The sequence below is a fragment of the Typopeltis vanoorti genome, chromosome 11 (genome assembly GCF_054136105.1).
Source record: "Typopeltis vanoorti isolate ZY-2024b chromosome 11, IOZ_Tvanoo_1.0, whole genome shotgun sequence".
Lineage (NCBI taxonomy): Eukaryota > Metazoa > Arthropoda > Arachnida > Uropygi > Thelyphonidae > Typopeltis > Typopeltis vanoorti.
This window is the reverse complement of record NC_143559.1, coordinates 97,779,250-97,796,562: the sequence shown is the minus strand read 5'-3', so window position 1 is coordinate 97,796,562 and position 17,313 is coordinate 97,779,250. Positions and strand designations below refer to the sequence as shown.

Sequence of the window (17,313 nt, the reverse complement as noted above, 5' to 3'; positions counted from 1 at the left end):
TTAGCGAGGCTCAAAAGACCCAAATAAACATTTATGATGATTAAGGTATAAAAATATGAAGGTGTATCCTGGATTTGATAGTCCTAAATCCCCCCATTTAACCAATATAATTACCTCTAGTGCAAGAGCTTGAAAGCCGAGACTACAGAGTTAGGAAGACTGGGTAGCTAACTTAACCAGGGGCGAATTCTCCATGATTGCTATGCTTGCTGCGCAAGCTCATTACATTACATAATAATTTCATCGCTTAAAAGCTGCTTAATTTTTTTTTTATTATTATGTATTGTGGTCTGAATTTTCAAAATGAGATGTGAAAGAGCGAAGTGTTTACATCGTTTTGTTTTAAAAGTTCTAATACTGCTAAAGAAACCTTTTAAAGATGAGAGTTAGAGATGAGGCAATATGATGCACTTCAATTTTTGAGTGATTTTGTAGGTTAAAGTAGAGATAAATGTCAGTTGAATGTGATGAATATTTGATTATGGAGAAGTAGTTCAAGGTATTCCTTCTTGCAACCAACTGTCGATTAATATTGTTATTTACATATCATTAGTCTCCGGATTACCTAAATTCCAGTTAGAAAACCCAGAAGTCATCAATTTACTTTGTATATAGGTAAATAAATAAAATAAATATTATTAGAATTTTTATCCATAAAGAGAGCAGGCACTTACTCGTTGAAGTCCGATGAGCAATCAGTCTCCATCCTTCAGATCCCTCATAGTGAGTTCAGACTGTTAATGAATTTAGGCTTCTCAGGGAGAGAGAAAAAAAAAACAGCAAATAACTGCCACCTTCTCGTGGCGTTAAACTTTAACAGTTGTATGATTATTTTCAGTAATAGTGTTCTACAGGCTTTTTTTTTTTTAGATGCGGGTTTAAAAATCTGATTTTCCCTGATGGGGGGGGAAACCTACTTGTCGGTGTCAAAGATCGACTGATTTGGAAACCTGCTGACTTCGAAAAAATTACCTCTAGCCGCCAATTAGAATCGAATCTATAACAATCTTTCTTTTTACGTCTTAGCGCTATGGACGCAATGCCATTTTCTCAGGGCTACACTAGAATTTTCGTATATAGATAGATGTGTACTTTTTAAGAGTTTCGTAACTCAGTCAGTATGGACGAAACCTTTGGGTCGAAAAGACCTGGGCTCGATTCCCGTCCGTGACGTGAGGAACCTTTTATCTGGTCTCTTTCGACGAAAGGTGAGTTAATCGATCTCATACAGAAGTAGGGGTTTTTTTTAAAGCCGGAAACTCGGGTTGTTAGTCCCCCAGAACAGGCAAACTGGCCCCGTGAACATATGCATCTGCAGACATAGGACACACCAGAGGCATAGGGCTAACCACCTTATCCTTATCGATACGGTAGCGGTTGTGAAGTCCAAGAATACTTGGAAGGTTGTGGATGCTTAAGTGCCTGTTAGGACCATTGTTGATGATGATACTTTTTTAAATTTATTTTAACTACATCACCTTGCTAGATGACATCAAGAAATGTTTATTAAGAATAGATGTCTTCTTGAAAGAAAAAAAAAAAATCACGTTTTGCAAGTAGTTGAAGAAATAAAACTCTGTCAGTGTAATGTATAAGTACTTGCTTTTTTTTTTATTATTCGAAAAGTTATCTGCCAATTTAGCCATATAATTTATTTATGAGACATTCACGTCTTAGTGAGGAACAGGATAAGGAAACATTAAGCAATAAAGACAGCGATCTTGTGGCTATAGAAATAGCTTTACCAGGAATTTTCTTTGTAAAATGGCTCTTATGACTTCTGTACATAATGGTGATTGATATATACTGTTGAACAATGAAATACACATTATTGTTTGTATGCACAATAGCTCTTAATGCAATTATTTAAAATGAACGAAGTTATAAATATTATAGAGTAATAAACTGTGAAACTCAAAGGCTGAATATGTAAAGGTAATAAAAGATGGAAAAATACAATTAACTAAAAATTTGATGAATTCAAAGAGGTGGGGAAAGGACATAACCTTAACGCACAAAGAAATATTACATAAAGAATGAATGCTTCAGCAAGAAGACAGAGGAACGTGTTTACGTACTGTTTGCAGAGAAAGATAAGTGGAATTATAAATTAAAAAAATAAAAAATAAATAGCCTTTTTATTTTATTTCCATAGCATTCGCCTGATAAAATGCAAAGAATGGAGCTGAAATCTAACAGAGATCATATCCGTTGTGACGGGAAAGATTTGCAGTGTAATGCTAATATTCTTGGATTCACTTTCAGAAATAAACAAGAAAAAAAGAAACAAGGAAAAAATGAAAAAATTAAATTTTGTTTGTGTTTATAAATAATAACAATGCTCACAACATTATATAAATGCAATACAACATGTTAAAGGTTACAGCTTATGTTTCGATACTGATTGAATAGTTAATAATTGGATTTGTTCGATTAACGCTTTAGACTACGAAACAAATACACTGCCATCTAACGCCGTGTCGGAATTATCACGTTCAACCAATTGCAGCCAGACTCGCCGATATTCGTTTGCGCTTGTGATTGCACGTTACAAGTCATTCCGACACTGCTCATTTGGGCAGTGTATCGTATGCTTGAGCGCGTTATTTCTGTGAGATACGAAACCTTTTATTATTGGTTTGTTTGTGGTGAGGGTGAAATATTTTTAATAAAGCAATTTTTTAATATGTAAATTTATTTATTAATAAATTGGTTACTGATTAGGAAAAAAATACATTTTTTATTTTGTATATGCAGCACCCACACTTAAAATATTCACCGGCCGCCACTGCAACCCACACTACAAAATTCACATCAGTTTGACTGTGTGATTGCATTTTTACGGATGTATGAAATGTTAAGAGTGCATCAGCGCTCATCTTAATTGGTCCAATGCAATTAATTGTAGGATAATTTTGAATATTTTATCAATTAATTGTAACCAAATCTGCATAGAATGGGAGACAATGTTTTTGTTTTAAGATATATTAGAAAACAATAATGAAGGAGAATGCTTTTGAACCAATCTCAGCTACTGATTTCTGAGCACTATTGTCTTAATGCACACCTTGCCTCGCCTTCTGGGTGGTTTAAATTTGACCCACTGCTCCATCTGTACGACTGTTTAAAGGGCTTAAATGTGTCAGTTTTTGTAACCGCACACTCGAGCTATTAACGCCAATGTGATGCAATGTTTACATGTCAGAAATTGTCCTCTTCATGAAGCATTAGTATAATGTGTTTAATTCTAGGAATCACACGAAGCCGGGAAACAATTAGGGGAATCTTTAACAGGAATAAATGCACAAATATAGTATAGATGACATTGCTATTCAGTAGGTGTGCACCGTACACCTAGCACACCCTGAATATTTATTTGTTTATTCACAAATATTGCTTATTTTTTATATATTATTCAATGAATCTGACAGAGTTTGCAATAATTTGTCCGATTTAGCATATTTGCCTTTGTCAAAAGATTCAAGTTCTCAATCTGGTTTTCAATTTGTAAGCAGCCTTATCAAATCATAATATACAATCCATATTAAAGTTTACAGTCAACAAATGGTGAAGAGACGCACTGTTTACGTACCCTTAAACAATTTATTTATAAACACAGTGTCTTACGGTTATTAGTCTAATCAGGATAACTTATCACATAAATATAAAGCCGTATTCAACTATTATTAATTTCTTTGTAGTGTAGCGATTTGAAAGTTCGTACGGTTGTATAAATTAATGTTTGCACTTCATTACGTTATATTTCAACTTTTTACAGTTGATTTTAGAAGATGCACTCTTTCACCAATATCATGAGCATATAGGCCATTGATATAGCTACTTATGATAACACCACTTTCGAATTCTATAAGTTACTTTCCATGTGCACGCGACAGGAGACAAATTAATAGTTGAATCTAGGTAAGGGAGAGGGATACACTGTTTGCCTATATAGTAATATAGGTCTCGCTTGATATCAGGAATGTAGTTGCCAGCCTTTGCACTTTCAGCACTGCTTTTTCGTTTGGAATACTCGGGAATAAAAGAAGGTGATCAATAGTCCAGAAACAACCTTATAAAGAAGAAACAATTTCTTCTTCTTTACAATTTTCTTATTCAGTAATTTCATAAAATAATTATTTTCATTCCAAATTTTGTCGATCTTAGTACAGTAATTATTCTTGCTATGTCTTTACCACGTTTGAATTATGCATTCTGAACTTGAACTCTCTGTTCATGTCACACGTATATGCCTCGACTTCTCAATCTCGTCGAGCACTGGACTAATTAGTAATCTATCCCAGTCGTATGAATGCATACTCTGTGAGAATCGATCTCTTTTACTCTTTCCAATATTGCATCATTGACAAACAGTATATTACTCGGACATCGTGAATGTTGTTAATATATGTTGTTGTTATTTAGGATTGAAAAACCTTGATAAGGAGTTACTTCTCGTCTTAGACGGAATTTGAATCCATGGTAGTGTATAAATTAACAGCAGTGGTTTTTGGGAAAGAATCTTACAACTCTACTCCTGCATAAACCATTCCTTTGATACGCGTTAGAGTCATCATCTCATTAAGTCCATTATTATCCACTTCCATCCATCCCAATTTCGAGCTTTCATAGTTCGGTTCTCATTGACGATGTCGTTTGGTTGAAAAAAACATGATATTCAATTTTGTCTTGGAAGATCAGGGAACATTTATAAGGGCTTTTCAACTAAAGGGGGAATTAGCTGGTCTCATACGAGGGTGGTGGAGTTTTTCATTCAATAAAGAATACTAGAATAATAAATGTAGTCATAGTTGCTTCAGCTGTAATCCGAAAACAACCTTAACCACCCCTCTCTCTCTCTCTCTCTCTCTCTCTCTCTCTCCTTCCATCTCTAGTTACGCAAGATAGATTCATGATCAAGTCACGCCTCTTCTGAAAGACTATAATGCCTTAGTGATAAAGAATTTTATATGATCTTTTTGAGGATTTTTTTCTTTTATTTTAATCATTAAGTTTGATTCTCTCGTTGGTTTTAATATTTCCGCTTTTTTATTGTCGCTTATATTGTTTAAGGCACCCGCAAAAGTTTATTGCCACATAAACATTTAGTACTTCTCTTAATTTTTAAACATTCACATTCTTATGAGCTATTTAAGCATAGAAACAATAATGCATTTCACAGTTCAACAGTGGTCATCAATCACCAATTATGTTAAAGAAGACACAAGGTCCACTGCACAAAAGAAATCCGAGATAAGACTACTTTTCAACGGCGTAATATGATAACAATCTTCACTCTTTCCGCATGTCTATCTATCACCTAAACCCTTTATTATCTACATATTTATCCCGTAAATAAATGGTGACCTAAATTCGTAGATGTTTTGAAAAATCAAAGTGTGTTGTAACAAGGTGGTAACTTCCTACAAACAAAAGCAAAATTTAAAGACTGTCCTTGTTCAAGCATATTTTCCCTAATTCTGAAATTCTCTTTACAATAATAATTAATCTGTTGCCTTTAGTCCATCATTATTGCAAGACACTTCCATAGAGTCACAGGAACTGTATTAAACCACACTCTGTTTATTTTTCGTTAAACAGCCATAAAAATAAATTAATATCGAATATTTCTTCATAATTATGTGTGGAATAGTTTCATTATTGATTGTTTTAAAGTTAAGAACATTATAAAAATTCTAATAATTCTAAAGTTTTTGAATACTGTTCGCAGTTTGTTTACAAATGAATTTACCGAATGTATTTGCTGCTGAGCTATATATCTCTTCCTTTTCAGAATATAATTTTCATTTTCTACCCTTATAATAATTCTAAAGTTTTCATTTTTTAAAAATAAAATAAAATAAATCGGCTAACGCCCTTTATTCCCTTATAAAGAATAGGCGATGCCGTTTTAGCCCTAACTTTTGGAGAACAGAGTGGGCAGTTTAATTTCCATTTGTAGCCCATCAGAGATAGCTGGCCCAGGACTATCATACTTTTTAAATGGCATCTTTGGTAAAGAAAGGCAGACAAGTGCCGCCATCCCGTGTTCCCTAACTATAACACGATATATTACTGTCCGAAACAGTGAATGTTCTATGGTGTCGATTTTCTTGAGTTTATGGGAGGAAAAAAACCTATGTCAAAAATCGACTAACTCTGAATTTGGTGCATGGCTTCCTCTTATACCTTAAAGGAATAGTAGTTTATTGCCATCATGGTCTGAATCCAGGGTTCCGCATTATAGAACTATGGATTTCTTTGATACTAATAGGGCATCTGTTTGAATCTACATATCTGAAATTCCTAATACTTGGGTTTTTTTTTGTAAAAACAAAAGCAAATTAGTACTTAAAATTATAGGAATTGATGTGCAACATACAAAACACTTTTGTTGTTTTTCACTGCGAATGAAAAAAAAAATCTGCTGCTTTTCTTTAATTTGAAAATATAACTTCGCTTATAAATGCAGGTCGTTTTTTCCTAGCAACCATATATTTTAACGGCAAAAAGACAATTATCGTCGTCTTTCTGTCCGTCAACCCATCTGTTTCTGTGCTTCATTTACCATTAGATAATCGTCTCATAGGAGATTAAATATTTTCCTTTTAACTCCTCTATGGAACAGAAGACGCTTGCATCCTCTGCGCTTGGCCGCACTAAGGTAGACTTGTAAGTTAGAGTCTCTAGTCGCCGACTAGAGGAACTTTTTCTAAGCCTTTCTTCGACCAGTTCCCGAGTTAGTCAATCTCTGGCAAGCGGGTTTTTTTCTTCTGGAAACTCGGATTTTTCGTCCCTCAACGTCCCCTTTCGTAAACTCAAGAAAATCGACCGTAGTACTACCCACATTATTTCAGACAGTTACATATCCTGTTAGGGTTAGGTACCAAGAGATGGCAGTACTTGTTTGTCGGTCTCTTCATCAGTGGCCGCCTATAATTAGTGACAGACATGGACCAGCTATCTCTGATTGGCTACCGGTGGAGATTGAACTGCCCACTCAGTCTCCAAAAGCTAGGTAGGGTTAAAGGGCCTTGCCTATTCCCTATAAGGGAATGAAAGGCGTTAGCTGATAAATAAAAAAAATTACGAAATTCCCTTAAGATTCTCTATTAGTGATAAATTTAAACTAGAGAGGAAAAAAGAAGGTTCTGAAGAGTTAAGTAATGCCTTTGAGTTGATTTGAAATCAACGCGGGTCTTGTTGGTTGAATAGTTAACGTATCCCTCTGTAACCAACATGTTTGGAGTTAGAATCCCCTGTGGGTATGGCAGTTTGTTTTAATTTCATTAAAAAAAAAAAAACGAAGATAAGTTAGTTGTTTGGAGTTTATGGTTAGATCAACTAAGGCTATGAGACTGATATTGTAATATTTCTGCAAATTAAATGCTTTATTTGGCTGGGTTGTCTGTTTTTTAAGGGATTGAAAAACCCAGAGGAAGGGATCTTGTTACCTCCATGTGAGTCTGAAAAAACGGAAGTTAGGTGTGCTTGTTGTAGGGAAAAAAACTTCGTTTGAAGTGTCATATTTGATAAATGAGAACAAAATGAACAAGAATGTAAGCAAATTTACTCCCGTTAATGAATCAGTTATCGAAAATAGCATGGAGTCAAATTTTTGTGGCATTGTCCCCACATGATTTGGGTATAATAAACATAAAATAGAATAAGAGAGGGCTTTTTTATTTTTTTAGTGAAAGGTCTGCAATCACATCTTTCTTTTTAACAGTCTAGCATGATAATATCTATAAACGCAATCACAAGATGTCCGAAATTTAAATCCTGAAGTCCTTTTCTTTATAATATATATATTCTGGGTCCCTAATATTTAAATATTTAACTCCTTAAGGTTTATAATACCAGATTTGAAACGCTTCACTGTGTATTATTTCTAAAATTTCAATGCATTTATAAATTCGCGCATGGAAAGCTTCTTTTCATTTCCCGCTCTCTTATCGTTTAATTCAAGCAATTTATTTTAGGAAACTAGCAGACAGCATTCAAGTAATGTCGTCTGCTAGTTTCCAACGATTGCAATACGATTTGTTCTTGTACAAAATAAATCGCAAATGATAACGTATGTCTTAGGATATTGTGAAAAAATTATAAGTCATTTCCTTATTACGAAACGATTTCTTCAACTTAGAAAACATTTTAAGGATAGGTCTTCGTGGTGTCATTTCAATTTATTAACAAGCGGTTAGCTTCAAACAAAATAAAATCTAAAGCAGAACTGAGGCGACAGACGGCGTCAGTGACCATCTTTTGGAATTTAAATACCTCGAATAAAATATTGGAGAATAGTAACATAAACTTTATAGGGGAAATAAAACAATTACAATCATACAGTTGAAGTGTTTAGCTTTCGCAATATATTTAAATATGTCTACCTTTGAAAAAACAAGAGCGATAATTAAATTCATTTGTAGATGTTAAAACAGCGTACTTCTTTCAGGCTACCGGCCAAGACGTCAAGGTTATCATGGATGCGAAGTGCATATTAAAATTGTAATACCATTGATATTATATTGAAATATATGATGGATACGAAGCGTATGAGTATGCGTATTTGATCCATATTGGCCGGTAAGGTGATTAAGAAAGATTCTTATATTTTTATTATTTTCATGTTGGTTTTATATCCATGTTATATATACAATGAGTGGTAAGCTTATTATCTTCTATATCTCTCCGAACAACTTCCATTATTCAGGCATGGGCTTCACAAAGTGCTAAAAGTGTTCTACAGGGTGCTGGTTTTAGCGTTACCAGTTGGAGAAATTGCGAGAATGGGATTCCCATGGTGATAACATGTTCAAGAGATTGTAGCACTGGAACTATGTTCCACCAGTATCAGCAGTGCTAAAGTGAGCCACAGAAAACTTTTCACACCATTCCACTAGCGCTTTTACTGTTGCTACCTATGATGGATCCATTAATGCATGCTGCAGCAATCTGTCTTTATAATTAGCGTTGAACAACTGGAACCAGGATTTGTCGGACGAGACGATCTTTATTTTACTGTTTCGGTTCCTATGCACCCCGCCAATAAAATCGTCTGCTGATATGTTCCAAACTTAGCACAGATGTATTCATTTGTATTGCACTGCAATTTGACCATTGAAAGTGGGTTAGCTGATCTCAATACGTAGATGGATCGGCTTGCCCTTTTCCTCTCGGAAATAGCCAAGCCAATCAGAAAAGAACGCAGTTAATAAGCATTATACACTGGAATTGGAGCATTAGTCGCGTTGGCAGTAATTCCAGCCAAATGAATTCAACTGAGCCATTTGACCCACTGTGGCCTGTATGTGAGACTGTAGAATTATTGTACTCATCTATACTTACATCGCGCTAGCTTTTTTTTTTTTTTGACTGTTGAAACATTTTCAGTATTCTATAGCAACCAATGATTCTCAATCGTTTGACTGAAACACAACACTGACCCCCAACTTTGACCCACACTACGTTGGTCATGAGAACTCCACAGCAGTGGAGTGCTCACGAACCCGAACAATTCTCTGGAGTACATGGAAGCCGAGCATATGCAGTTCAAAAGATACTAATCTGGTACTAATATGGTGAATATGTCACCATATTTGAACATTTTTTTGCAATGTTTTATGTTGCATAATTCACAACGCCTGGTCAATGGGTTCAATTCCAGACGATTGGAGTAAAGTTCTCATAGTTCCTATCTGTAAAAAGTAAATCAAAGCTGAATGTAAGAATCACAAAGGAATAGTCTATATTTAAATTATAAATCAGCAGTTAGAATTGAAGCAGGTACAGGAAGATGGTTTGATGTTAAATCAGGTATGAGACATGGGTACACACTCCAATCTTATTCATCATTTATGTGAATCATGTTATGAAAAAAGTGACATTAAACCTGATATATCTGATAGCAAGATTATTACGTATAGGAGCGCTCAACTTAATCGACCTCTTTGACTGGAATACTGTAGTTTAATGATTGAGACAGAAATTACAGAATGTGTGCCGCTATGAATGTGTCCGAAAGGAAAAAGTAGAAAATGGCCATATTATATTTTTAGTTAGCAGGGAAAACATACCTAAGGGCTATATTGAAGATAAGATGTACTTTATTCTTCGTTCTTCCGTTGTCATTAGCTAAAATCTCATGGTACAGACAGCGGATTGGATTGGATTATTGAGAAATAATAGCCAAATAAAAAAATAAGCATATTTAAAATCCTGAAAGAAAGAAACATGAGTGCCAATATGAAAGAATTTGTAAAGTATGTATTGAAATCTGAAAGAATAAAATATAAATTGCTAAAAACATGAAAAATAATAATAATTGGAAAGCTTATTAAGGAATAAACGATAGAATGAGCAAAATAAAAAGGAAATAAATAGATGATATATTATAATATATGTCCCATTTCGAGTATGGTGTCGTTTTCAGAACAAAGGAAGATCACTCTCACAAAGAAAGGTAAACGATGGTAAAATAAAAATAAACTGTAGGATTCTAATCAAGAAGTTGAGTAGATAGGGTGCTCTTATTAGTATAAGAAGTTTGCTATTAAACTTACCAGTAATACAGATGAGGTTCTTCCTTAATAAAATTTCAGAATTATTATATATTACACCTGATGGCAATATGTCAATCTCAACTGTTTACTTTATTTAGTTGATATTGTATTCCTAAATAAACAGTAGAAGTCTTCAGGATTCCTTAAACTGAAAGGCTCCCGTAAGCAAATTGGCAATAAAAAAGACAGACTATAAAAATTGGCAGGAGCATATTCCAACCGATTTTCATAGGTATTTAAGCATACTTTTAGTGAATATGGAAAATTAAATACGGAAACATAAACAGAATAAGCAAAGTTGGTATGGTAGGAAATCAACGGAATGCATTTATATGGAATAAGAGAGAAATTAGCCAAAATATTAAACTAGCAGTATACAAGATAAAACCAATCTTAATTTATGGATCTGAAATTTGAGTCGGAAATAGAGCAGTCTGATCAAAGACTGGAGTCTGCAGATATGAGTTCTGAGAAAAATTGGAGAAGTGAAAAAACGGCATCAGTGGAAAAACCCAATTAAAAATGAAGATATCAGGAAAGCAACTTGATATTGTTTACATTCAAGAATATGTAAGCAGAGTTAATGTCAGGCGCTATGCTCACTTAACAGAATGTGAGAGGAAAGGCTAACACACTATGTGTTCGATGCTTGGATGGAAGGAAAAGATCCCCCTAGGAAGACCAAAATCTAAGTAGATTTGATGCAGTAGGGGTCCCTCAGAAGAGCTAAATATATGGCAATAGACTAATTTGGAGGAGAATTATCGATGGGACGTTAGTATTAATATTAATATAAACTTATCATGTAAAACTATCATACTCCTGTGCATCTCTTGAGGATACATATGAAGAATTTCATGATGACGATGGGTCAGTCAGTCTCATAAAGAAGAAATAGGTTTCCCTATGGGAAACTCAGGATGTTTTTCATCCCTCATAGACAAACTGGCTTGAAGTACACGCATGTAACCAACATAGCAGACTGGCCTTCGTTGCTTGGTCCATAATTTCAAAGACCCATACCATCGACATTATACACTAATATAATCATTAGGTGGGCAGGTACACATTAAGCTTGTGGGATAATCAGTGATCATCACTTATGGATTTAGCTTTTCTCGATCCAGCGATTCTTTAAGCCAACATTGACCATTTCTAAACACACTGACAATAAAGGTTTAGAGGTCAAATAATCAGGTTTATCACAGAGACCTACTTATCAGACCACCAGCTTACATTGACCTTCCACCCTTTAGAAATGGGTTTGCCAGTTTCCTCGCAGTCGTTCGCTGCATGTCATTTCCCATTCATTGCCGAAGTAACCTAGGGGACTCCATATTTTCCCCCACGCACTTCCACCTATATAATATTATTCATCTTCTCTCGCTGAAATTCGACTTAGTTTTGATTATAGTACATCATTTTTTTCCTTCATATCTTCAGTAATCAAATGTCCTAAACATCATAATCAATGCCTTAAATATCACTCTCTTTGTCATTCAAGAGTGTTTTAGGAACAAAACCCCTCGAAATATATCTCAATCACTTCCTTCCTTTATCTTCGATAACAGCTAAATCTACCAACGAGATCAGATTGCCCTTCTTAGGCCCGAAGTTTATATCTTCAGACCAAGTCTGTGCAAATCCGAAATTCAAACAACCTAGGAATACCCTCTCATTTGTGAGATTCACAGACCCTCAGTTGTGTTATTTTTGTTTTTTTCTATAGATTTTCTTGTGCATCTTTATGCCGAAGTGACTTGTATCATTCTTCGTTGACTCAGTCTGTAAAAAAGAAAATAGCAGGTATCGTCTACATCCATACAGTTCAGCTTCAAAGTATCCGAACTCACTTCTCATCTTCCTCGTTAATTCTATCAAACTGTGTCCTCCGGAACATTCTTCTTCACATTTCTTTCTTTTTTTTAACCAGAAAAATGGAGGATATCCATTAATTTTTGTAAGATTACATCCGTGTATATATATATATATACCTAGGAAGGCAAATCGGTCTCCAAGAATCCCTTGTAATATCCATAAAAATGATAACTCTTAATTGTAACCAAGTGTATACATACTTTATTTAAAACATTATTCAGAGATAACGTCTATAAGACAGTAATGGCATTCATAGTTTCTATGGACAGCATTTCTTTATGGAAGGTAGTCAATGAATCTGAGACAAATTACGTTTGTTAATTATTTTATTTGTTCATATTTATTACATTAAAAAAAAAAAACTTCTAGTGCTATTTAGCACTTTCTTTCTTTCTTTCTTCATACACGTTCCCAGTTAATCCTAACCATAATATTCAACATTATATATATATTTATATATATATGTATATATTAACAGTCATTTTGCTTTAGCAAAGCATTACGGGGAGGGAGGTTCGATTTATTCCCTTTAGAGGGCAGCACATTTTTAAAATTGAGATTTTAAATATGAACAGGGTTGGATTAGCCACGCCCTATGCAGTGAGCATAAACCTATTTCCCGATCTTTGGAGAATTCACCAAACCCGTCTGCGAAACCCAGCACAGACAATGTACAAAAATAGTCCTTAATTTACCAAAGCTAAAATCAATAAATGTTAGTAAAAGAGACAATATTTATATATCACAGTTATTTCCAACTTGACATAGCATCTTACACCACAGCCTCTGGATCAGAACGTTGCATAACTACTGTAAGGCCGTTATTTCATATCATTTTCTTTGAAAGATCTTTGAAAAATATAAACAGCATAAAACAAAAACGCTTATAAAATTTGAAGTTTTAAAAACAAAACAAAAATACTGATAATTATGGAAATGAATGCATTTGGTGGATAGAAACTGTTTTTTTTTTGTTTGTTTGTTTTTTACAAATGCATTTCATCCACAAATGAAGTGAAGTAAAATTACAATGAGATATGCTAATTGAAACGCATAATGTGAAAGATTTGAATTTATTTTTCCAACAAGCAGATGCATAATAGAGGGCGCCAAAAGTTAGTCATCAGTGTCTATATACAGCCATTATTAAACTGCATAGCAATTTCATTGGTCATTACTATAATTCTCCAATAAAATGAACTGCACCTAAAATATTCAATATTTGTAAGTCTTCCGATAATACCACGATGTAAGTCATTTTTATTACAAAATGATAAAGAGAACAGTGGCTTTCAGAAATAACAATTATTACGCAAATAAAAACTGCAGTAACTGCGCTTGCGCGACAACCCTCAATCATTTATGTTATTTTTAAGACTGATTTCAGCTTTGTCTATATCGGACACGCTAAAACACAATACGGAGGGGTGGGAAGTAATATGTAGGAGCAAAAAAATCGCAGTAATTATTTTCTGTTAAAAAGTAAAATTACAGAAAATTTCATATATGCAGTGACTCAGTTCGTTCAATTTTTCTTGAATTTTATTTATATTTATTTTTCATTTATTTTTAGCTTCAAACTAAAAAAAGATAATTAAAACAGACAGGAAGTATAACAATTTTTCTATGGTATGTATGCGCCTTATTTATAATATAATATCGTTGCATGTTATCGATAAATTATTATTATTATTATGTGACACAAAAATCTCAAGATTGTTGATCAATGATTGATTTTAATTCCTTCTGTATTTAGATTAAACTCAGAATTTTTGTTGTATTTAGATTATTGTATTGTTAACTATCAATAACATACTGAGTGAAGGTTAGGCGAAAGGCAACGCAACAAAAACTAAATCTATGATATTTAATTGTACAATTAAAGAGAGAGAGAGAGAGAGAGAGAAAGAAAGAAAGAGAGAGAGGGAATTCATTTAGCCAATAGGAAGGGGGGGGGAAAGAGTTACAAATAAAAGATTATTCTCTCAGCCTTTTTCTCCACAACATCTTAAGAATAAATATTGGAACTGCAGCTTATGAAATCAATGGTTACTCGGGAGATACATACACTGATAAGTAGATTTTAATTTTGTTGTGAAATATAAAATAATTCTCATCGTTTAGAAAATATTATGTTTCAAAAACACTTAAGGTTTTGCATATTTATGTATGTTAATTCATAAAGGAAAAAAATTAATAGCCAGTTGTGGGGGGGGGGGGGGAGTAAGAGGTGCAAAATTAGTTGAGAAAAATACAGGGACAAAGAGGATGGATAGGCAAGCAGGTAGGTATGTATAATATTTCTTTTTAAAGACATACGGTACTTATTATTTTTACTACATTAAAAAACTTTTATTTAGAAGAAATGAGATATAATATTCCTATTTTATTACCAAAGCAGTCGTTTGATAGCCTAAATTTGGCAATGAAATACAATCTTGTATTCGTTAAAAAAAAAATATATATATATATAAAGTAAGGAAATAGTAATACGAGACGCATTTGCAGTCTAAAAACTATTCCAATTTTTTTTTTGTTATTTTGAATAAAAATTATTTTTAACACGCCCCATCCAAGAAGGACCCTGAAACCTATAATACTAATCGTATTATAGTAGAAAAAAAAAATTTTTTTTTAATTCTGGCACCATCGAAATCTAACACTTTTCAAAAAACGCTTGACCTACTCATAATATTTTCTTGTTCAACTGAGCAAGCAGACTTTAAAAATAATTCTATATACAATTCACGGGTTAAATGACTATAATATGCGTAACGTCAGATGTCTGTTAATGTCAGACGCCCTTTTTTGATATGAATCATATGTTAGGTGTTAATAGACTAATCCTTGAAAAATAATGTCATTCTTCTCTTCGTGACAATGCGTAGGCAGTAAAAACTTTTCATAGTAGGACAAAATAATGTCAACTTCCTACTTTTGCGGTTACGCTTGTCTTTCTACCTTTATGTCAGCACAAAGCTTCAAGTATACGCTTAAAAAGGAATGAAGTCAAACTGGAAAATGTCGTAACGTCTACCACTTGGCAATCTTTTGTGCTAAAGCTCAGTGCCACATCAACTTACCTATTCTTACAGCTGACGCCAATTCTTCGTTTGTTCTTTAAACAGTCAACAAGTCTCGAATTTGATCGCATCGCAGTTCAAAGATATTTTTGGATCATATATGCTAGTTTTTATTGAAATAAATGCGAATTGTAGAAAAAAAAACGACTAAAATTCAGATTATAAATAGATCGGGGGGGGGGGGGGGGAGAATGATAGAGTTGATTTTTTGAAGGGGGAAAAAACCCTAATATTTATGTAAAATTTTAGGTAGTTATTTTCATACTGCAAATGCCAAGTTACACAAAAACATAAAGATGTTAGATGCATTCATCTGTCCAAAATTTTGGAGAAGACTTTAATAATCGTGTCAGAAATGACCATGATGGAGGAAATCATTGAAAATATTTTAGACGTTACTAACCACTCGGGTTTCAATGCAAGGTTAACCATGCTTGGCACAAGTCTACTCAGAATTAATATCAATGGCCAGTCCTCTTCGTCAAAACAGACAGCTGTAGAAACGTACATGATGCATATCCCCTCAAATGAGCCTTTAAAATCTTACAAAACTGTGATGTTTATGTTCCAATTTGACCAGTTCTTTTTAACCTGTTTTATGAATCATTCCACCACCGAAAATTAAGACATCACTGCTTTATACGCATGGCTGATAATACTGCAGTGAGATATTACTATAAAATTCACTTAAGGGTTCACTGAATACAATTATGGTTGATTCAAGAATTTTTATCAACTGAGAATACTCCATTGAATAGATATTGACGGAGAGTTCGATGTCACTATGATGCTAGTGATATATAAACACAGGAAGAAACAAACCTTTGTTGTTGTTTATTTCGGACGGTTTTATGTCCAATATATTTAGTCAAGTTTCTTTAATGGCACGAGGCATTTCGATGGCAAAACCTTGCCCGCACAAACTTTTTTGGAGAAAAATTTTTAAAACTAAGCCTTTGCACTAAATGGACAACATCGGCCACAGTTGAGAAGTTAAATCGGACTCGTGGCTTCTTTCTCTGCGTGTATCTTGAAAAATACCTTGAAAATGCACTTAAAAACATAGGTCACTATAAAAGCCATCTCATGGCGTTGATTAAAATTAGAGAAGGGGAAAAAATGCTTCCCATAAATAGTACATAATTGGAAGACAGTTTTATTATCTTGAAAAACAAACAGTGTGGTTTTTCCTTCAGGCTACAACTTGAGTGTCTTTTGGCACAGTTCGTGAAACACTAAATCACAAATTCCAGTTGATTTTAAAAGAATTAAGACTGATGAGCTGCAGGTTTTCGAATCAGAAGAACTACAACGCCCTCTGGAATTTTCTTTAAGTAGCTCCAAGCTTCGGTTCTAGTCATAGATGTGACAGACTGTCCGTTTACAGACAGGATTTCGTCTCCTACTTCCAACTGCCCATCTCTATCGGCAGCGCCACCTGGAAAAGAGACAGTATTGAGTTAAATCACAACACACGAAAATGTTTAAAACAGAATGAAAATAACAAATAAGCACTATTTTATGGAAACATTGTTTTGTTGTTTTTTTATATACCCGTTCCTTAAAATTATGAGTTTTTAATAATGCACACTGGCATTTCCAACATTAATAACCGCTTCTGTCTATTTTATTATTAATAAGTTTGCAAAATCGAGGTGTATAAACACGATTGTAGCACTCATGTTTATTTAGTATGTATATGGATCATGAATCAGTAAAAATCTTGACTTCACATATAAGTGCACAATGACTCTTATGCTCGTATCAAATTAACGATTATTATGAGCATA

The 17,313-nt window shown here is 33.8% G+C and overlaps 1 protein-coding gene across 1 annotated transcript in view; it reads right to left on the bottom strand.

Annotated features, from left to right (window-relative positions):
• Positions 1-12,760: 12,760 nt before the first annotated feature.
• The window catches only part of LOC150101865 (uncharacterized), a 207,622-nt gene continuing 203,069 nt past the window's right edge, over positions 12,761-17,313 (bottom strand). Inside the window, exon 8 of the mRNA XM_090400008.1 lies at positions 12,761-16,961. Within this exon, the coding sequence (XP_090256134.1) occupies positions 16,792-16,961 (170 nt within the window). The 3' untranslated portion in view covers positions 12,761-16,791. The remainder of the gene's footprint in view (positions 16,962-17,313) is intronic.